This window comes from Cibotium barometz, chromosome 55, assembly GCF_041138505.1.
Source record: "Cibotium barometz isolate CiBa-2024 chromosome 55, ASM4113850v1, whole genome shotgun sequence".
NCBI classification, from domain to species: Eukaryota; Viridiplantae; Streptophyta; class Polypodiopsida; order Cyatheales; family Cibotiaceae; genus Cibotium; species Cibotium barometz.
Window position 1 is genome coordinate 41,046,461 of NC_141100.1, and position 24,796 is coordinate 41,071,256.

Sequence of the window (24,796 nt, forward strand, 5' to 3'; positions counted from 1 at the left end):
ATGTGGATGTATGTATGTTGATGTGGATGTATAAATGAGAATGTGAAAATAGATGTATGCATGTAGATGTGGATGTATGGATGTGAATGTGGATGTGGATGTGGATGTATGGATGTAGATACGAATGTGGATGTATGTATCTGGATGTGGATGCATGAATGAGGATGTGAAAATGGATGTATGCATGTAGATGTGGATGTATGAATGAGGATGTGAAAATGGATGTATGCATGTAGATGTGGATGTATGGATGTGAATGTGGATGTGGATGTGGATGTATGGATGTGGATATAGATGTGTATGTATGAATGCGGATATGGGATTGGATGTATGATGTGGATGTACGAACATGGATGTGTATATAGAATAATGAATGTGAATGTGTATGTGAAATAATGTGTCATCGATATGAGTGAATGGATGAGAATGAGTACACATATGAATGGAATGTGGAATAAGTAATGTGGACTGAGGAGGGATAATGTGGAAAGACGAGAGTTCGATATAGAAACTGTATTTTGTGACCTGTTTGTAAATGACTGTTTTATGTCAAGAATGCTGGGGAAGCATTTTTACTGTCTTGTGGATTAAGGTCATGGAGACCTAACTGATAAAGTTGCAACTGCTGACGGAGAGTCAATGGAGGACGTCTCGCGTAGCAAGGTCGACCGAGGTCTTGACCAGCCTCGGTTCGATTTAAATGGTGAGCTTCTGGTACAGTGGATGAGGGACCAAGGAAGCGGCCTATGAGTGAAGCGCTAGGTCACCTGCGAAGGATCCTAGAGGGTGCTGACCATACGGTGCTCGGGCTCTGGGTCACCGAAGATACCCACACGTGCGTCGTGAAAAATATTGGAACAAGGAGTAAGTGTTGTTTTCAGAAAGCGGGCATGGATCTGGTTGATTGACCTTGCTGGTCCTCAACGGATGAGTCCATGGCTCTCTTATATGGATTTGTTGATTGATCTTGCTGATCTTCAACAAAGATTCCATCTTGATTTTTATATGTGAAAATATTGCCGGGTACTATAAGCTAGGAACTATTGAAAAGGCCCCTGAGTGAACAGGTGGTGAGCGTTCTGGTTGCCAATGATGCCATAAGTACACTGATGAATGAATGATTGAAAATATAGATTCAACCAGAGATTTCGAGGATTGTCATCTCAGTGACATAATGGTTTCATTAAAAGATTGTTTTAAAGTTAGATGCTGAGAAAAAGGCAATTTCATATTGGGTGTGTAAGTGGTGTGACTAATTTTATGTTACATGAACTTCCGACTAGGGGGCCTGGGAACTCTTTTCCCTGGTACCGGAGGAAAACCTAACCAAATTCCTAATTGGATCCCATCACTACAGTGGTTAGGCGGTTGGCTAACCCATGGGACTGGAAGCTGGACTGATGGATCCGTAAATCGAGACTCAATTTCTGTTATTACAATAGATGAAGTAAATCTCGGATAGTAATTGTTCTATGGATAGGAATCAACGGCTGTGCCTCTTGATGGGGAAAAAAACGTTGATTCCAATGATCCAAGTGCAAGTTTCTTCCTTGATCTGATCGAGTATCTTTATAGGTGCAGTCGGATCAGCTTGATCAGTAATGGTCTTGACTACGTTAGAGTAAAAAGTTATCCTGGTGGAATCGCCCGTGCTTTCCGGGTAAACGAAGTTTTTTCGGGTTCGATTTTGGAAAAACCGACGGATTAGTCTCTTGTTCGGATATCCGTAGACGAGGCCCCGAGTGTGGGACCCTGACCCGTGCAAGAAGTGCTACTTCCGCTGCACCCTGACATCCATTTTCACATCTTCATTCATACATCCACATCCTCATTCATACATCCACATCCACATATATACATCCACATCCATATCTACATCCATACATCTACATCCACATCCACATTCTCATCCATACATCCACATCTACATGCATACATCCATTTTCACATCCTCATTCATACATCCGTATCTACATCCATACATCCACATCCACATACATACATCCACATCCGTATCTACATCCACATACATCCACATCCACATCCACATACATACATCCACATCCACATCCACATACATACATCCACATCCGTATCTACATCCATACATCCACATCCACATCCACATCCACATACATACATCCACATCCGTATCTACATCCATACATCCACATCCACATCCACATCACATTCATACATACACATCCACATTCATACATCCACATCCTAACTCATCCTATACTCATTCTTATCATATCTCATATAACTCTTAACTCATCCTATCACATCCCATACGCATCTTATCACATCCTAATATCTATTTATAGAATACAAGAGAATTCTTATATTTGATATAAGATTTCTTTATGCATCTATTCATGCATAAATTTCATTTTAAGGAGAATAACACTTTCGAAATAAAAATCAATCTTTTATGCATCTTCCTATGCATAAATTCATTTTAAATGAGAAAAACTTTTGAATTAAAAATCAATCTTTTATGCATAATTCTAATTTAGTAGAAACTTTACTTTTAGAATAAAAGAATTTCTCTTATGCATCTAATTTATGCATAAAATTATTTATGATGAAAATCACTCTTTTGAATTAAAAATAAAATTCTTTATGCATCTTTCCATGCATAAAATAAGAATTAATAAAAATAACACTTTTTGGATTAATTTAAATTCTTTATGCATCTATCCATGCATAAATCCAATTTAGTAGGAATTACACTTTTAGAATAAAAGAATTTCTCTTATGCATCTTATTTATGCATAAAATCCATTTATGATGAAAATCACACTTTTAATATAAAAATTATATCCTTTATGCATAAAATCATTTATGAGATAAAAATCTCACTTTTATAATAAAGTATTTCTAGTATACATTTTTCTATGCCTATAATGAAAATTAACCCTTTAAGAATACTCATACGATGGGGATTACTCTTTTTAACATAAAATTTAATTACTACAAATCCTCTTTTTCTTAAATCATCAATTATGCATAACATAAAAACATAATTCTCCATGATTACAATAAAATTCTTTCAATTAATCTAGAATGATAATTCCTAGAATATGGTAGGAAGTCCTCTTTTCATACTTTGAATGAAATTATTTTATATGTAATTTTTATAAAAATTTTGCTATAGCTCCATTGCTATGACTGAAAAATCTCAATTATTTTAAGGGATAAAGCTTAACATTAAGGGAATGATTAGAATGATCCCTAATTGGATCATTAACCCATAATGGATTGAATCATCAATATTTATAAAATACATAAACTAAAAGCATAGGGGAAAGCCATTAATTTGGTCTCAAGCATAGATTAATCTTGGATTAAGGAAAAGCTTTATGCAAAGCTTCATTTGGATTGAGAATAGGTCATGAGTATGACCATTTCTTGAGTGAGAGAGAGAAGGAAAAGCTTTATGCAAAGCTTCATTTGGATTGAGAATAGGTCATGAGTATGACCATTTCTTGAGTGAGAGAGAGAAATTACATAAAAACCATTAGAATTAAGCATAAATGGAAATGTATGTAATTCTTTACTATCTTTCATCAATTAACTTCAATAGCATTCATCAATTTATGTAATTCTTTACTACCATTCATCAATTAACTTTAATAGCATTCAAAAACCATTCCAATTAAGCTTCTCAAGCTTGAGAGGGGTTGAGAAGAGAGAAACATTGAGAAATTATAGAAAAGATCAAAATTCACCATTTACTTTACAAATTGCTTGATTCTTCATGGTAGAGGCCCCCAACCAATCAATTGGTTTAGTATGTTGATGGAGCCACCAATGGGGATTGAAGAAAGAGGGAAGCTCCAATTTCTTCAATTTGGAGAGAATTTAAATCTGAATATTTACGGATCCATCAGTCCAGCCTAACCCCATCCAGTCCCATGGGTTAGCCAACCGCCCAACCACTGTAGTGATGGGATCCAATTAGGAATTTGGTAAGGTTTTGTCCCGGGTACCAGGGAAAAGAGTTCCCAGGCCTGTGAGATCCCTGTCCCTACCACGCAATGGATTCGGGGTGCTAGCAGCGGAAGTAACACTTCTTGCACGGGTCAAGGTCCCACACTCGGGGCCTCGTCCCACCGATATCTGGACAAGAGACTAATCCGTCGGTTTTTCCAAAATCGAACTCGAAAAAACTTCCTTTACCCAAAAAGCACGGGCGTTTCCACCAGGATAACTTTTTACTCTAACGTAGTCAAGACCATTACTGAATGATCAAGTTGATCCGAGTGCACCTATAAAGATACTCGGTCAGATCAAGGAAGAAACTTGCACTTAGATCATTGGGATCAACACTATTTTTCCCATCAAGAGGCACAGCCGTTGATTCCTATCCATAGAACAATTACTATCCGAGATTTACTTCATCTATCGTAATAACAGAAATTGAGTCTCGATTTACGGATCCATCAGTCCAGCCTAACCCCATCCAGTCCCATGGGTTAGCCAGCTGCCCAACCACTGTAGTGATGGGATCCAATTAGGAATTTGGTTAGGTTTTGTCCCGGGTACCAGGGAAAAGAGTTCCCAGGCCCCCTAGCTGGAAGTTCATGCAAACATAAAACTAGTCACACCACTTACACACCCAATATGAAATTGCCTTTTTCTCAGCATCAACTAAGTTTAAAACAATCCTTTAATGAAACCATTATGTCACTGATGACAATCCTCGAAATCTCTGGTTGAATCCATAATTCTAATCATTCATTCATTAGTGTACTTATGGCATTATTGGCAACCAGAATGCTCACCACCTGTTCACTCAAGGGCCTTTTCAATAGTTTCTAGCTCATAGTACCCGGTAATATTTTCACATATAAAAATCAAGATGGAATCCTTGTTGAAGATCAGCAAAATCAATCAAGAGATCCATATAAGAGAGCCATGGACTCGTCCGTTGAGGACCAGCAAGGTCAATCAACCAAATCCATGCCCGGTTTCAGAAAACAACTCTTACTCCTTGTTCCAATATCTTCCACGACGCACGTGTGGGTATCTTCGGCGACCTAGAGCCCGAGCACCGTATGGTTAGCACCCTCTAGGATCCTTCGCAGGTGACCTAGCGCTTCACTCATAGGCCGCTTCCTTGGTCCCTCATCCACCGTACCGAAAGCTCACCATTTAAATCGAACCGAGGCTGGTCAAGACCTCGGTCAACCTTGCTACGCGAGACGTCCTCCATTGACTCTCCGTCAGCAGAGTTGCAACTTTATCAGTTAGGTCTCTATGACCTTAATCCACGAGACGGTCAAAATGCTTCCCGAGCATTCTTGACATAAAACAGTCATCTACAAACAGGTCACAAAATATAGTTTCTATATCAAACTCTCGTCTTTCCACATTATCCCTCCTTAGTCCACATTACTTATTCCACATTCCATTCATACAAACAGGTCACAAAATATAGTTTCTATATCGAACTCTTGTCTTTCCACATTATCCCTCCTCAGTCCACATTACTTATTCCATATTCCATTCATATGTGTACTCATTCTCATCCATTCACTCATATCGACGACACATTATTTCACATACACCTTCACATTCATTATTCTACATTCACATCCATGTTCGTACATCCACATCATACATCCAATCCCATATCCGCATTCATACATACACATCCATACATCCACATCCACATCCACATTCACATCCATACATCCACATCTACATGCATACATCCATTTCACATCCTCATTCATACATCCACATCCACATCCGTATCTACATCCATACATCCACATCCACATCCATACATCCATATTCACATCCATACATCCACATCCACATCCATATTCACATCCATACATCCACATCTACATGCATTCATCCATTTTCACATCCTCATTCATACATCCACATCCACATACATACATCCACATCTGTATCTACATCCATACATTCACATCCACATCCACATTCACATCCATACATCCACATCTACATGCATACATCCACATCCACATTCACATCCATACATCCACATCCACATCCATACATCCACATCCACATCCACATTCACTACAGTTGGTATCAGAGCGAATTGACTAATAAAGATCAACTGAGAAGCCAAATATGTCAAAAATTTATCAAGAAGCACAAAAAAGTTGTAATTGTGTGATATAATTCATACAATTTGATATTCAAACTGAAAATTCGTAAATTAGTAATTGGGTCTTCAAATAGAAGTACCGCAATTGTATGGAACCCTGACTTGCTTGAGGCCTAGACATGATGGTATTTACCTTATAGTTCCAAGTATCATGACTACCCGTATATACCGACGAGGGTATAACTGCAGCTCTTTACCGGCAGTATATACGAGTAAATCTAAGACTTGAAATTATAAGCATTAATGCTATCCAGATGATGATTTCAAATGTGGTTGATATGATTTTTAATTCTGTTTAAGAACTGATGAGATGATTTGGATTCTGATTGAAAAATTATGATCCCTGAAAATTGGTTGAAATGTAATAAGCTGAGCGAAACCACAATGAGGATGAATGGGACGAGTCCCTGTGATGATATTCATAACTAGAATGATGATAATGATTTCAGCAAATCACTATGAGATTAGTGGATTGTGCTGTCAAATTGCTACTGTTAACACTTGACACGGTAGATCAAGTTAAGGGATGACAAATTAAGAACTTGCTTGACTGAAATTCCCGTAGAGGAAAGTTCAGAAAGAAATTTTTCGGTTTAATGGACCATTATCGTGTTAAAGATATGAATGATATGATCTGAATGAATTGTTATTTAATGATGAGTTCTATATAAGGGATATTTATCCCAGTATTCTGTTGGGTTGACTAGAATATAAGGAACCCCAGAATAAATTGGATCTTAAGAAAAAGAGTTGTCCTCTACTTTGCGAGATGAGGACATCTCGCATTTTTTAAAGTGGGGTAGAATGTAAGATTCCTCCCCCAGCCTTCGAGGCATACAGAAGTAAGAACCTCCCTTTCTGATCTTATAATTATTCCCTCTCTAAAATAAAAGAACGATTCTGTTTAAAAAGGAAGACCCTTTCCCCAGAATACTTTCTCAAGAGCCCCACCTGTTTTAAGGATTCAGAACGATGAGTTCAAAAGTGAGAACCGGTGTTTTGGATGCCAAGGTTTTGGTCATCAGTTTTAAAAGACTGCCCGACTCCTGCCATGTCAAGGGCACAGGGAAGTCAAGAACCCCAAATTCAGAGACCAATCTAATCAGGGTGTGTGTCTCGCCCAAGCCAGGGTAACCCCAGAAGAACTCCAGCTCATCCATCTGCCTCTGTCCAGAATAACCTCAGAACTCCTTTCCAGAACTGGGGCAACCAAAGAGAAAGAATTCTGCCTCAGACTGCAGCAGCCAGAGCAGTCGCAATTTCAGACGTAGTAGAAGAGGAAAAAGGACAGATCTATGCTACAATTGAAAACCAAGGGCTAACCGACAATTCTCACTCATCCATACTCCAGCAGAGTATCAGGGTAAACCAAGTAATCGAAGATATACTTCGGTCATGTTGTGGCAGGGAACCCAAGAAGTGGCTAAGCTATCTGCACACCTAGTCGAGTTTGCCTACAATGCTTCTTATCACAGAAGTATTGGGATGAGCTCTTTTAAAGCTCTGTATGGACAAGATTGCTTAACTCCATTAACTAGGTCCGACCCATTGATTAGGGTCGAGATGTCCAGACAAATGCTTGACAACATGGAGCAGCAGATGCAGGCAATTCATAAACATATAAAAGCTGCCCAGGATCGACAGAAGCAGTATGCAGATAAGAAGAGGACAGTCAGAGAATTCAAAGAAGCAGATATGGTCTTCATTCGAGTACGACCCAAAAGAAGTTCTTTATCTCTTGGGAAGTATAAGAAGTTATCCCCCAGATATTGTGGGCCATATCTGATTTCAAAGAAAGTAGGTGACTTAGCCTACGAGCTTCTTCTACCTCCTCATCTCAAAGTTCATAATGTATTTCATGTAAGCCTTCTAAAGAAATATGTGCCAAGCCCAAATCATGGAAAGACGGTAAAACTTCAGTGGTGGTAAGATACACCGTCGGCTTCTAGGTTACGCTAGTTCCTTCTTTTATATAAGTCGTAACTCTTACTTGTCGCTCGCAGTAATCTTATGTCGCTCGCAGTAATCTTACTTCCATCAATGTCCTTCTTTCTTAATCTCTTTTATGGCTTGGCAGTAGGACTTGGTTTTATCCATGATGATTTCTCACCTTCAAGATGCAAGCGAGTCTGTGAAGAAGGATTTTATAGAATTGTATGAGCGCTTACTTTTCCCTCACTTGGGAACTTCTGTAGCTCACACCAAATGGTGGACCTATCGAGACATAACTAGGGTAACACCGTGGGGTCAGCATCACTTTCGTAACAATGTCCGCTTGGCTATGGTTATTGAAGCTTTGGGTTTGGGTCCCCGATACTATCGCGTGATGAGATCAAGGCATGGTGGGTTTTCTGAGCGGGTTTTCTTACTTGCGTGTTTTCTTCCTCACCAGAAGATATGCCTTTATTCCATTTTTGGCTTGCCTCTTAGAGGTCCTTTTATTAGGTCACCTCATACCAATGAGGTAGGTGCTGCAATAACCGATCGAATTATTCCCATAGATGAGTTACCTTATATGTGTGCCGCTTGTGAGTGCTGCTTTTGTGACCATATGATGGATGGGCTTATTGAATTGTAAAAAGTTCTTCTATCTTTGCTGTATATGTTCCAAGAGTGTATAAAGTTGAAATCTTTGTTCTTGTCTTGAGTCTTACTTTCTTTGAGACTTTTCTTGGTGGTTGCTCTCTTAATTAAATTTTCTCTTAGTCTCATATTCTTGCATCTTGCGGGATTACTCCCAATTTGCGAGATGAGGGTATCTCGCGTTTTTCAAGTGGGAGAGAATGTAAGATTCCTCCCCAGGCTCTCAAGATGTCCAGCATCTTCCCCCTGTAATCAATCCCCTCTTTAGAAATATAAAAGATCTTGTCTCTCCCTATTTTGACATAGAGAGAAAATATTCTAGAGAGAGAATATTCAGATTTTGAATATTTTTAGATAAAAAAATTTCTCATATTATTAAAATAAGTTTCCCTAAAACAGAAGTTCAAAAAGATTTTCAGAAGGTGCATTAGAAATTAAGTATAATCGGTTCAAGAGGCATTATCCTAGGGGTGAAGATTTTTTCGAAATTTCAAATTAAGGTTCCTATGGGCCAATAAGATCAATCCATGTGTGGGAAGAAGATAAATCCAATTTGTAAAAGAAATCCCCGAAAAATGAGTAAATATTCACATAAGATGATGAGTTGACTAAGGACAAGGCTAATAGTTAAAAAGGGGTGATATTTAGAAGTAATGATGCATTTTTGACACCTCTGCATGGGGATTTCCCCCTCATGAATGAGGCGCCTACTTCACATGTGCAATTGAGTTTTAAATCTTCAAAAATTGAGATATTTTTATCTCTCCTCTCTCTTGGATCAACCGAATCAAGGAACCAAACTAGGTCCAAATCTAGTCCAAATTCAACCAAACTGAAATTTAAAAAATTCTAGAAATCAGTTAGTCTTGGTTAGAGCCTCCCTCTCCTATAAATAGAACATGAGTCCTTTGAAAAAAATAGGAGAATTTTACTATACTAGAATTATGCTGAAATAATGCTAATTTTTACTATTCTCTAAAATTCTCTCCAAATTGAAGAAATTGGAGCTTCCCTCTTTCTTCAATCCCCATTGGTGGCTCCATCAACATACTAAACCAATTGATTGGTTGGGGGCCTCTACCGTGAACAAAGAATAAGCAATTTGTAAGATAAATGGTGAATTTTGATCTTTTCTATAATTTCTCAATGTTTCTCTCTTCTCAACCCCTCTCAAGCTTGAGAAGCTTAATTGGAATGGTTTTTGAATGCTATTGAAGTTAATTGATGAATGGTAGTAAAGAATTAAATAAATTAATGAATGCTATTGAAGTTAATTGATGAATGATAGTAAAGAATTACATAAATTTCCATTTATGCTTAATTCTAATGGTTTTTATGTAATTTCTCTCTCTCACTCAAGAAATGGTCATACTCATGACCTATTCTCAATCCAAATGAAGCTTTTCATAAAGCTTTTCCTTAATCCAAGATTAATCTATGCTTGAGACCAGATTAATGGCTTCCCCCTATGCTTTTAGTTTATGTATTTTATAAATATTGATGATTCAATCCATTATGGGTTAATGATCCAATTAGGGATCATTCTAATCATTCCCTTAATGCTAAGCTTTATCCCTTAAAATAATTGAGATTTTTCAGTCATAGTAACAGAGCTATGGCAAAATTTTTATAGAAATTACATATAAAATAATTTCATTCAAAGTATGAAAAGAGGACTTCCTACCATATTCTAGGAATTATCATCCTAGATTAATTGAAAGAATTTTATTGTAATCGTGGAGAAATTGATTTTTATGTTATGCATAATTGATGAATTAAGAAAAAGAGGATTTCTAGTAATTAAATTTTATGTTAAAAAGAGTAATCCCCATCGTATGAGTATTCTTAAAGGGTTAATTTTCATTCTAGGCATAGAAAAATGTATACTAGAAATACTTATTATAAAAGTGAGATTTTTATCTCATTAATGATTTTATGCATAAATTAGATGCATAAAAGAAATTCTTTTATATTAAAAGAATGATTTTCATCATAAATGAATTGTATGCATAAACCTATGCATAAAGGATATAATTTTTATTAAAAGTGTGATTTTCATCATAAATGGATTTTATGCATAAATAAGATGCATAAGAGAAATTCTTTTATTCTAAAAGTGTAATTCCTACTAAATTGGATTTATGCATGGATAGATGCATAAAGAATTTAGATTAATCCAAAAAGTGTTATTTTTATTAATTCTTATTTTATGCATAGAAAGATGCATAAAGAATTTTATTTTTAATTCAAAAGAGTGATTTTCATCATAAATAATTTTATGCATAAATTAGATGCATAAAAGAAATTCTTTTATATTAAAAGAATGATTTTCATCATAAATGAATTGTATGCATAAACCTATGCATAAAGGATATAATTTTTATATTAAAAGTGTGATTTTCATCATAAATGGATTTTATGCATAAATAAGATGCATAAGAGAAATTCTTTTATTCTAAAAGTGTAATTCCTACTAAATTGGATTTATGCATAGAAAGATGCATAAAGAAATCTTTTTTTAGTTCAAAAGAGTTATTTTCATCAATTTTGATTTTATGCATAGGAAGATGCATTAAAGAATTGATTTTCTATTCAAAAGTGTCATCCTCATTTAAAATGAATTTATGCATAGGAAGATGCATAAAAGATTGATATTTATTTCGAAAGTGTTAAGTCTCCTTAAAATGGAATTTATGCATAAATAAATGTGTAAAGAAATTTAATATCAAATATAAGAATTCTCTTGTATTCTATAAATAGATATTAGGATTGCGTATGAGATATGATAGGATGAGTTAAGAGTTATATGAGATGTGATAAGAATGAGTATGGGATGAGTTAGGATGTGGATGTGAAAATGGATGTATGCATGTAGATGTGGATGTATGGATGTGAATGTGGATGTGGATGTGGATGTATGCATATAGATGTGGATGTATAGATGTGAATGTGGATGTGGATGTGGATGTGGATGTAGGTGCCTATTCTTCCTCTTAGCAACACCATTTTGCTGCAAAGTGCACCTGCATGTGAATTGCCTCTGAATTCAACCATGCTTTCGCAAACAAGTACTCACTGAACTCATCGGAGAAATACTCTCCCCCTCCATCCAACCTTAGGAACTTAACCTACAAACCTGTTTGCTTTTTAGCCAACATTCTGAAATTCTGAAAGTGAGTAAACACTTCACTTTTCTCTTTCATGAAATAGATCCACACCTTCCTTATGTGGTCATCATCAATGAAAGATACATAGTAACGACACATCCTCCCATCATTGATATTGCCTTTGTTGGTCCCTATACATCAAGGTGCACTACATCAAGTGCTCACTTACAATCTTGTCATGTGGAAATAGATTCTTTGTTTGCTTTCCAAACTGACATGCTTCAATACTTTATGCATTCCCTCCACCTTAAACTTTGGCAAACTTGTAACAATTTTTGAATTTTGCATAGACTTTAATCGCTACTCATTCACATGGCCAATATGTTTGTGCCAGATATCTATATCGACCACAACACTTGCACCTTATAAAAACATGGTAGCTTTCACCTTAGGCATGCTTACATCCAAAGTAAACATTCTTACCACTCTTTTGCCTTTTGCAACTAACTGACATTTATTGTTGAAGTCCTCAACATAACAGCCCTCAAGGTTAAAGCATACCTGTAAACCCTGCTCAATCATCTATCTAATAAAAACCAAATCCTTTGTTATATTAGGCGTATGAAGAAGTACATCAGCCAAGTATTTCATTTTGCCATCTTACATAACCAAATTCTTTGTTATATTAGGCACATGAAGTACATCAACCAAGTGCCTTATCTTTTCATCTTGTATAGCTAGTGGCAATTCCCAATGTGAGTAATAGAATGAGCCGTGTCATCCCCCATCTCTACATAACATGGTTTTTCTAAAATGTATTACATCTCTAAACCAACATGATAGGTCATGTAGTTAGAGGCTCATGAATCCATATACCATACATCATCACCATTTGTGGATACATCTACCATATATCATCACCATTTGTGGATACATCTACAACACTGAATTCAACGTGCTGCATAACAAACAACTGCTCACATCTATCTTCAGCCTGCTTGCTTGAAGACACATAATTTTTTAGCTACAACCTGTCACTTTTTATGTCACTCTGCTTCTTATTACGACATTTTGTTGCAAAGTGACATGGCTTGCCATAATAAAAGCAATCCTTTGAACTTAACCCTGATTGTTATCTTTGCCAATTGCCTCAGCCTCTCTAGCTCTCCCTGCCTTGAGATCAACCTCTTCCACCTGTGTGTGTTTGCTGCTACTGTGCGAATCATTGGACTATTGTTGTCTATAATTCTAATTCCCAAAATGGCCACCACCTTAGCCTTGACCACGACCTCTACCTGTATTAAGTAAAATCTTGTTCTAAAGTATTCTTAATTTGGGAGGAAGAGTCTTCACCCAAAGACTTCTCTTCTATAATTAGTATAGACACCAAATCTCCAAATTTGGGAACATTCTTCCTTACAGCCAACAAATAGAGGTCTTGAATGACTTATATTCTTTGCCAAGCCCATTCAAATAGACACTCACCAAGTCATCATCTTCCCCACTAAGACATTGATAGATCTAAGGGATTCAACAACACCCTTGATCTTTAATGCATACTCATTGATGGACGTGTTCTTCTTCTCCACTATATGTAGCTCCTGTTTTAGCTATCCAACTTCCTTGCCTTTGTGTTTGTCTGGAATATTGTTACATTCCCGTAACGCCGCTACGGGCGTTACCACAGGAGGGGACGGCCTCTGGCTCACCACCCTGCCATAGAGGAAGAATGAGGATTGCCCCTCATCTCCCACGCTATATAGTGTGTGGCCTGCCGTCCACACTAGCCTGGCCGCCCATGACTCCGCATGGGCGTCCTCTCCCACTGAACCCCGGACATGGCCATCCGGTCTGCCGTCGGTCACCACAGGCATTACAGCCTACGTGACATTACCCCCCCTTAAGAAGAGTTTTCGTCCTTGAAAACAAACTGGGGAAACCTTTTGGAAATTGCACTACGGCGTTTCCAGGTTGCCACCTCCTCAATCCTATCTGTCCATTTAACAAGTACCTCCTGGTACACTTTATGTGGGGTTTGTCTGTCACGAATACTCTAGAATCTTTTCAGGTTCATGTGGTATCTTTGATGCCTCTATCAAGTCCACCAAAATCTCTTGAGAAACTACGTTCTCTAACCCGTGAACTGATTTCTTCAGTTCACTGACATGGAAGACAGGATGGACTTGAGAACTCTCCGGTAACTCAAGTTTATATGCTACGTCCCCAATCTTCTTAAGGATTTTAAAAGGACCACAATATCTCGAAGAAAGTTTATCACACTTTTCCGTTTTCATGGTTTCTGACTGCGCAGGAACCTTGAGGAATACAAAGTCACCTTCTGCAAAGGTCACCTTTCTTCGTCCTTTATCCGCATAAGTTTTAGCGCAATCTTGAGCGCTACGAATGCTCTCACGTGCGGCACTGAGCATATCATTCATATCTTCAAGGAAATCCTTGATAGATTGAATCTTCTCCTTTTCTAGGCCTACAGCCATCGGAGATCTCGGCTGGAATCCATACATTAACATTAATGGTGTAAATCCAGTCGCTGAGTGTTTGGAGCTGTTATAAGCAAACTCCAATATGGGCAAATATTCTTCCCAATTTGATTGTTTCTTACTAACATAAGAACGCAACATATCCACTAGAATTTGGTTAACTCTTTCAGTTTGACCATCAAACTCCGGATGATCTGCCGTACTCATACTCAGAGTAGTATCCAACTTTTTGAAGATTTGCATCAAAAAATGACTGTTAAACTTTCTATCTCTATCCAACACTATATCTGCGGGCAGGCCATATAGTTTGTAGAGATATTCAATAAATAGTTCGCAACTCTGGCGTTTTAACAGTTTTCTTCGTGGTAATAAACCTTGCCATTTTAGTTAACTGTCCACTACCACCCACACTGAGTTATCCATGGAAATGCTTTCCCATTTCCCTTGAGGAATCTCCAGCAGATGGAGTAGTCCTCCCACCTTAAGACGTTCATGTTTATTGACCTGGCACTTACTGCATTTCAGCACATAAGTCTGGACATTCTTAAACAAACTAGGCCAATAAAACTGTCTTTTTACTAGTGCATAGGTCTTCTGAATCCCAGGATGATCCGCACTAGGACTATCATGACTTTCTTTAAGAATTTGGGCCCGAAAGTCACCAATAGTTGGTACACATACTCTACCCTTGTAAAGTAAGTACCCTTCGTCAATGGAGTAATTAGCATATTTCTCCCACGTGTCCGGTCGAGCTCGACTGCCGCTACGGGCAATCCGACGTGCCATTAACTGGGAAAGTCATTGGTAAGCAAATGTCTAGTAGTACTCACGCAAGCCGTGATTTGGTATTTCAACCAAAACCCCAAGGTAAATTTCATACCTTGATTTTGCATCATGTCATTAGCACAGAAGCTAATGTACTGGAGAGCACTCTAGTAGCGCAAGTTCTTAGACTATGCTACTAGATATTTGTAGACTACGCTACCATGTTGCATCACCAACTTGTTAAAACTTCTCCTTGGAAAGCTCTACGGCCATAGGAGAAATAAACTAGAGCCAATCTAATCATGCATCACAAGGATTAGTTCCAAAGTTGAGAGATACTTTCTCTCTTAGAGTAACATTATTGCACAAGCATATGCTCTAGAATCTTGTTGAGTTTCTAACTACCATTAATCTACGGATGGTTAAACTCCACTCTAACTCAGAGTAAATGTAAGTTTTGAAAATTTCCCTTCAAATATAACAATCAAACTTCCTATCTCTTATGCCATACTATATCTGCGGGTAGACCATATAGTATGTGGAGATGTTTGATAAAGATTCTTGCACCACTACGGGTGTCTGGAGTTACATCCAATCACTTACAACTCTTTGTTGCTATTACCAGACACATCCCTTCAAGTATTGTCTGGACTCACACAACTATTCGAGTTTATGTGATATTTGAGGATATCCCTCCTTTCCCTCAAGAAAGGTTTTTGTCCTCAAAAACTCTACTCTCAAGCGGACTACGCGCTAGTGTCATAGGTGCAAGAACAAATCTAGACCATGTTTAATATCATATGTTATATTCTTGAGTCCTTCAAGAAACTTTTAAACATCTTGCAAAACGAAGATGTAGTTTAGTGTCTACGCACATATGGTGGTACTATTGATAAACTGCTTTGCAACAGATAAGTGGTTTCACACTTGTAACAAAGTGCTTCATTGTTGCATATTATTACCCTTCATTTGGGTGGGTTGTACCATCTATCAAGAAAATTTTCCAAACTACTAATAACCACATTATCAATCCACAGATAATGACTGAGCTTGCTGCGAAGCCATAGGTTGCTAGATAATTGTGGTAACTACACAAGCCCAATGTCTCATTATATCATACATTCAATATAAATGCAAACATCACAGTACTTCGTGATGATGAATTTAGGAATATCATCCTATCCCTGTTTGGTGTTGGTATGAAGTATAACTATGAGAACATTATTTGCTGCCTCCTCATTATAGCGGCAAAGCTACCTACCCATCACAGGTGGCAATCTCTACCAAGCTATAACCAATGACAAGCAAATAAACGAGTACTCTTGTAAGAACTTCATAACCATATCTCACACCAAACTCATAATCACTACGGATTAAATGCCAGGGCTTGCAAAATTGAATGTTATCTGATAGGTAGAGGGGATCATCAAACTACGGATGACCTCGACAACTCACTAGGACTAGTGATGTGTAACTTTTAAGTTACTCCATTCTCCTTGCTTATTCCATACCATCGAACAAATCAGTCCCTCGATTTGAGCAACGTCAACATTATGAGTACCTCGATACTCATGGATTGTGGTTCGGTAATTTAAAATGTTGATCTAGAGTATCTTTCACTCGAGGATCTTAATTTTATTAGCAGCTATGTATTAGTAGTGAGTAACTATGTACCCACTATCATCACACTAGTAGCTCCATACTAGTCTGTGAGTAACTCCGTACCCAATGGCGTGCCTCCCCCGAGTGGGAGTACCATATACAACCATCTATAACAAGATGCTTAAGTCACTTGCTGCTAGGAAGTGACTACACAAATTGACCCCTCCATTGCACATTGCAGTACAATTTCTGGTATTACAACACGAATTTTTGGACGTCCTTAATAGAGGTCAACTTAAAAACTAGTGCATAGGTCTTGTGGAGTCTCGGCTGACCTAACCACACCACTGGTGACTTCCTACAAAAAATGTGGCGCCGAAGTCACCACCTATGTACTTTAACTCCGTAAAGTACATGGTCTTCATCTATCATCTATGGAAAGTTGTAAAACATTCCTGCGATAGATTTTTATCACCCTAAAATTATTGTGCACTATTTTAGTGTGAAGAGCTTTTTTCCTGGGTACCATGGTTCACCCCAAGCTCATCTTTTGCTAAATTCTCCGATTTAACAAAAGATATGTCTGCCTCCGAACACTCCAGTTCAGCCCCAAACTTTGAGTTTACTTCTTAACACTCCGGTTAAGTCAAAACTCACCAGATATAGTAGGATTTACCACTAAGCTCTTCGGCTTAGCCTCCTATCCTAACTTAGCCCGAGTTTATGTACACTTCATATGTCGGATCCGATACTAACAACAACCAGGCTTGTCTGGAGTGAGATACACTCACTATTGCCATGTAAAACCTTATTAAATCCTAGAAATGCTCCACTCATTCCCCAGGGGTCATACGACTTATAGGGTTTACACGCACATGAACTTTGTAAGCAAAATAGCATGTCATGCAATATTACAATTGCTTATGTAGGAAAGTAATATATTTCCCAAATTCATATGGTAGCAACTAAAATGTGCTCACAATCGCACACTTATGTTGAACATAGGCAAGACTACACTTGCAAAATGCTATAGGGCGTCCCCCATGCATGAAACTGTCCAACCCAACTAGTCTTACTGCTAACCTCTAGATTTAGATCACTCCGAAACTAAATCACTCTGTTAGCACTAGTACACCATCATGGTCTTGCTACCTAGAGCTTCTCCGAACTTTGTAACTGGGTTTTATCCCAACTTATGGCTATATTTGGTAATTTTCAAAGTTCAAATTTTATCTTACACACTTTATCACTACAGACAAGTGTACATACAGACCTGCCAAAGAGTCAAGTTACATGCACAAGCCTTGGCGTCCCATTCCACCAAGACTACAATCGATTCCGTGAGAATTTGATGTCCCATACCATCAAATTACCACCAAACCAATTGATGTGACATATAAAAAGGCTCTTTCCTCCCTCGAAAGATCACCACAAACTCTCGAGCAGTGGGATGTCGACGCATGGCAATAAAAAGAAGAGAAAACCATGCTAGTAAGTTTAAGAACAGTTCTCTTCGATCAACTTGTATAAGGGCATTGAGCATTACATCTCAAGACTATACCCCTTTAGATTTACCTTTGATTTCTACAAATCAATCCTAAATCTGCTATTATTATCTAGGCATATGCTAATCCCTCAGATTAGTACTCCTAGATAAACCATTCAATTGAGTCCTGCTAGCAGCACTGCTAGCCTTTTTATCCCAAGTAATACACACCTTAGGGATTACTTCTATAAGGCAATCTACGTGACTAAATTAAACTTAGTCATTACTCTCTAGGCCCAAGTAGTGACACTATTTTGTTACTACCAACAAGGGCCAGCTTGCCTCTACGGGCCAAGGCCTTTTGTTGCTACAAACAGTAAGCAACTTGTTTGGACACAAGGCATAACCACATCAAGACTGCGCTTGTACATGGTTCTCATTTGCCAAAGTTTATCACAATCTTCTAGCAACTGTTAAAAGATTGTGAAGGGTTATGAGCACTACGGCTCAATTAGGCCAAGTAAAACACACCGCAGTTTTAGATTTACACTATAGCCAAACTACGTGACTTTGATGGTCAATACTAAGTCTATGCTCAGCTTAAATTCAGTCTCTCTAAACCAAATGTGTGATCACCACATGTGCTACCCTCAATTCACTTCGAACTAGGACCAAGTCACTCCGGACTAGATCTGAGTGGTGACACTGGAGAGAAGGTGTGTCTACAGAAGAACACATTTGTTTGTCACTACTAAACAAACACAAATTTGTCCGAACAAAAACTTTGACTCTAGCAAGACGACGTTCGCAAAAGTGTAAATTGAAATCTGGCGAGGCTACGCTCCCAGAGTCTTCATAACAAAAATAAAAAGGATCGAGACGTTGTGCCTTGCCGAGATTATCCCTTGCGGGGATTATCTTTCCCTCATCATCCGAGAGAGGATTCGTTTGAAATTTTCTCATTTTTAATTTCATAAAAATGAATAATGAAAATATATTTAAAAAAAATAAATGGTTTTTTAACCCTTTTCTTTTCTTTTCTTTTTTTTTTTCTGCTATCGCTGGTGCCTGCAGCGCTGGTGGTTGGCCGTTTGTCGCCGGCTGTCCGGTGGCCGCCGCCGCCGTTGGGGCTGGCCGGTGCTGCCGCCTGGCTGGCCGCCGGTGGTCCGCCTGGCTGGTTGGCCGCCTAGGCCTGGCTGGCCTGGCCTTTGGCTTCTCGCGCTATGAGACCTACACGCTAGCCAACTGCGCTACACGACGGAGCTTCCTCTTCACGCATGGGACTGAATGCTGTTCTTCGCCCCCCCACTCAATGCAAGTCGGCCCCCCCCAGGCTCTTCAACGCAGCCGTGGGGCTGGTGGGGCTAATCTTCGCAGTGGGGCTGCTCTTCGCCCCACGTCAAAGCAGGCGCTCCATGGTCTCTTCGCCCCACCTCAAAGCAGGCGCTATGCTGCGCTGCTTTTGCAGGTCGTGGGGCTGGTGTCGCCCCCCACACACAGTCGTGTGTTTCAACGCTTTCGGGTCTGCGCCCCCCCTTCCACACAGCTTCAACGCATCTTTGGCAGACAATTTCAACGCAGAGAAAAACAAACAAAACGAGATGCTTTGCTTACCTGCGATGCTGCTTGCTGTGTGTGACGGGGAGAGAGAGAGAGAGAGTGAATTCTTCCCTTCCATTCTTCCTTGGCCGCCTCCCTCCACACACTCCATTGGAGATAAGGATGAGGAGATGAATGGTCGAAAACCATTGAGTGGGCTCCGGTCCCCCGTTCACGCGCGGACTCTGACGATCCGATCGAACCACACTCTGATACCAGTGTTACATTTCCGTAACGCCGCTACGGGCGTTACCACAGGAGGGGACGGCCTCTGGCTCACCACCCAGCCATAGAGAAAGAATGAGGATTGCCCCTCATCCCCCAGGCTATATAGTGTGTGGCATGCCGTCCACACTAGCCTGGTCGCCCATGACTCCGCATGGGCATCCTCTCCCACTGAACCCCGGACATGGCCATCCGTCGGTCACCACAGGCATTACAGCCTACGTGACAAATATCTTCACCAGGTTTTGCCATATAATTGATGGAGTGTTGGCATCCTGTATATGCCCAATCATAGTGACTCACTAAAAGCTGATACATGACTTTCCTTGCACCCTAGTTTGATTCTTTGAATGTGTTTATCTCTATTGGAGTAGCATTCTGTTTAGGCAGTTCTGGAGGCTCCTCGTTGTCTCCTTTAACATAGTCCCAAAATCCATTTCCCAGGAAATTGGTCATTATGAACTTCAAAGTACCCATTCTAGATGGGAAGTGGATCCACATCTCTATGGATTTCATTATGGGTCTTCCCAAGACTTAGCATGGATGGGATCAAATATTTGTGGTTGTTGATATTGATTTTGAGATCACATTTGGAACATCTCAAATTTCCAAACAATTCATGGAGAATGTATTCAAGATACATGGCTTGCCACTTAACATAGTGTGTGATAGAGACACTAAATATCCACATCTACATGCATACATCCATATCCACATCCACATTCACATCCATACATCCACATCCACATGCATACATCCACATCCACATCCACATTCACATCCATACATCCACATCTACATCTACATGCATACATTCATTTTCACATCCTCATTCATACATCCACATCCACATACATACATCCACATCCGTATCTACATCCATATCCACATTCACATCCATACATCCACATCTACATGCATACATCTATTTCCACATCCTCATTCATACATCCACATCCGTATCTACATCCATACATCCACATCTACATCTTTCTAGCATCTCCTCTCTTCCTCCTCTAGCCACGTGGCAGCAGTGTACAAAGGGCCAAACTACGCACAGGTGGACAACAATAGCGCGCGAGAGTAGAACTAGTACATAATTGTGTGTGTGTGTGGGCTTAACAAGAACATACGTTGTGGCCAAGATGGCACTTGCTGCAAGTAATCAACTAGTATATAATTATTACAAGGGAGAAAAAAGAAGGTTCTTCTGCTAGCTGAGGAGAGGTCAAAGTCACGAACTTCAACGTGTATATCGGATTGATTTGTGGTACAGGGGCGAAGAAACTCACATAGGACATTTGCAATCTGCAATGGGAGAGGACGGGGTGGGGGCAGCCTCCCTGAACATGCAAGCGCGCGAAGCCTTCAAAAGCGGGCGAACGCGGCCGCTGCAGTGGCGGCTGCAGCAGCTGGACGCCATCGCCGCCCTCTTCTATGAGCGGGAGGCGGAGATCAACCATGCCCTCCAACAAGACCTCGGCAAGTCTGCCTTTGAAGCCTTCTGTACCGAGGTATGCAAATTCTCTTCAAAACTAGACGTCGCTTTGTCAAAGGTCGTTCTGCATTAAGCTTCCTGCTTAATGGATATGCTATATCATGGCGATTCCCGTGCCCCCCAACACCTCTTGCATGCCGCTTCTGTCTGTGTATCCGTATCCTTCCTCATTTTTTTTTCATTCTGTTGTGTTGTGCTAGAATCTACTACGTCTCTCTCTCATTCTTATACGCAACTGACTTTCCCCAGTGCCTCTCTCATTAGGCACACGACATCTTCTTATGTGGCTGTCACGTGTGTCTGTCTCTGCTGGCCCGTGTCAAGTAATCTGCATATTAATACCTCCGAATATGAGATGGCTAGCTATGTCGGGAAAGAATGATAGTTATGTGGATCCAACCAAAGGTTGAAAGTAAGTACATCAACATTTCAGCGGCTAGAGATGTAAACATGTAATAAGATCCTTCCAATAAAAATTAGGTCATTTTGCTGTGTCCTTACTTTAGAGGGTGGTTGCAAAGCTACATGAAGGTCAAGAGGCACTCCTTGAAGATTTTGTGCCTGGTTAATCATCCAATGGTGGGCTTTTCTCCTGCTATCCTCCACAAATTGAAAGATGAGAAAGTTTCGGGCAATTTGGCAGGGAGCCGATGAACAAAGTCTTCATCAGTAGCCTTGCTCCCCAAAGAGACCAATTGGCCTTGCTTCCCAAAGAGATCAATTGCTTCTCGATGATAACAAACTCCGTGATGGAATCCATGATGTTGGCAGTATGTAACTCCATAATCAAGTCCAAAACTGGTTCTTTCTCTTGTTGCGTCTTAGGGATTAGCCCTGGGATCAGCCTACACATATCTTGCACATGACATCAAGGATGTACAAATCTTGTAGCCATAGGCTGCCTCTTCAAAAGGTTTGACTCATAGAGTTCTAATCTAATGATTCTATTCCCTAGAGGAGTGAATGAATGACCAAGAGCCTAGCCAATGCTATATATAGGCCTTTGAAGGAATTATGAGCTGGCCGACCTGTTTCTGTCGGCCAGCTCCCTAGACACAAACATATCTTTACTGCAATCGACACCAGTTCTTCTCACTAAGCTAGTTGCTGTAGTTCCATAATCAAGCTTCTCATTCATTGTTGGCCGACAGTCCTCTTGGTCCATTCCCAATGCCTTCCTTGCCTAAGCTAGTGTTGAGAGAGGGAGAGAGACGAGACAAGAGAGACCACATACGCTCCACAAGAATGAATCATATTAGTCACAAGTCACATATATATAGGCAAGACCTAGAGTGAGTTAGGGCTAGCTATATATAGCTCCAACACCCCCACTCAAATAAAGGTCTCCACCAGCTGCGAGTAAAAAAACCCTTGGGAGCACAAGGGAAAAACCTGAGCTCCTACATATAAATGTACAATGCCACCTTAAAGTCCATGTGCAATGTGCTTCTATATACAAAGTACAAAGAATAAATGTGCATGATGTGAAGTAATGTGTGAAGTGTCCTAAAGTCTATAGACTATGTACAAGTCTAGACAAAATTGACATGACGTGAGATGTGCTAATCTCCAAAAAGAGAGGCCGCCGCAACTCCAAGTTCTGATCGCAAAAGTGTAAACCGAGCTTCATGGAGTCCTTTGGTGAGAATGCCTGCAATCATTTGATCAGTTGGACAATGTTCTACCATTATTGCTTCTTTCCTTACTTCATGTCGAACATAGTGATAATGAACCGCAATATGCTTGGACTTGCTATGTTGCACGTAGTCCTTGGCTAGACTAATAGCACTTTGGTTGTCACATCTAAGAGGAGTGCTTGAGGAAGGAGAATGACCAATATCAGCCAAACCAATTCACGAGCTGCTAAAGATGCAGCTACATATTCAGACTCTGTAGTAGAAACTGCAATACAGCGTTGTTTCTTGCTAGCCCAAGATACCAAACAGCCATTGATAAAGAAGCAATTACCACTGGTGGATCGCATGGACAAGTTAGAGCTTGCCCAATCAGCATCTGAATAACCCAAAAGATTAAGAGAAGTTGATGAAGATATGTCTTCTTGACGGCGATATATAAGTCCGAAATTTGCAGTGCCCTTCAAGTACTTCAAAACACGTTTAGCTTGAGACCAATGTCTTGTAGATGGAGAGGACAAGTATTGTCCTAACAGATTTGCTGCAAACAGAATATCAGGACGAGTGCTCATGCCCATAAATTGAAGATAACCAACAAGATTAGCATAGGGTTGATTTAAAGCTAATGATTCAGCCTCAATATTTGCAGAAGTACTCCTAGTAGAGCTTGCAAGACAGAGTGTGTTTGCCGAATGTGCAATAGCCAATCCAAACTTTTGAACAATATCTTGGATAAACTTTGTTTGACGAAGAAGCAAAATACCATCGTGACGATACCTTTGAACTTGAATACCAAGGCATGAATGGATGTCACCAAGATCCACCATATCAAAGGCTAAGGATAAGACCTTTTTTACTTGTTGCATGAAAGATAGATTATTAGACACAAGTATAGTGTCATCAACATAAAGGGCCAATATCACAAAATGGTTATCCACATTGCGCTTGATATAAAGATTTGGATCAGAGAAGCAAGAAATAAACCCCTGAGATGTGAGAAATTGATCAATCTTGATGTACCATGATCGTGAAGCTTGTTTTAGTCCATACAAAGTACGGTGGAGTTGGCATACAAGATGTCCGGGAATTGTAAATCCTTCAAGTTGCTCCATATATATTTCCTCCTTTAAGTCTCCATTAAGAAAAGCCGTCTTAACATCCATTTGATGTATTTCCAAATCAAACTGAGTTGCAAAAGCAAGTAGTACTCGAATGCTTGTACTACGAACTACGGGTAAAAAAGTGTCATGATAGTCAATCCCTGCAATTTGTGAGCATCCCTTTGCAACTAAACGAGCTTTGAATTTATCAAAGGATCCATCTGCCTTTGTTTTAGTCTTGTAAACCCACTAACATTTGATAGGAGTACGATCAGAAGGTAGATTGGTAAGAACCTATGTACCTTTCGAGATCAAAGACTCATATTCAGCTTCCATGGCTTCCTTCCATTGTTCCTTTTGTGGAGAGGACATAGCTTCTGCATAAGTTGAAGAATCTTCACAAACAGCCAATATATGATTAAAGGTTTCAAGATCATCATCATATACATGATTTGCACCGTGCTCAAGTTCAATAGGAAGATCAACATAGATATCAAGATCTGTAGCAGTCTCCTTTGAAACCGTAGAATGAACATCAATAGACT

General features: G+C 39.5%; 1 protein-coding gene across 1 annotated transcript in view; it reads left to right on the forward strand.

Annotated features, from left to right (window-relative positions):
* Window positions 1–21,224: 21,224 nt before the first annotated feature.
* Window positions 21,225–24,796, forward strand: part of LOC147607741 (aldehyde dehydrogenase family 3 member H1-like) — a 74,685-nt gene continuing 71,113 nt past the window's right edge. Inside the window, exon 1 of the mRNA XM_086790208.1 lies at window positions 21,225–21,533. Coding sequence (XP_086646334.1) covers window positions 21,333–21,533 — 201 coding nt within the window. The 5' untranslated portion in view covers window positions 21,225–21,332. The remainder of the gene's footprint in view (window positions 21,534–24,796) is intronic.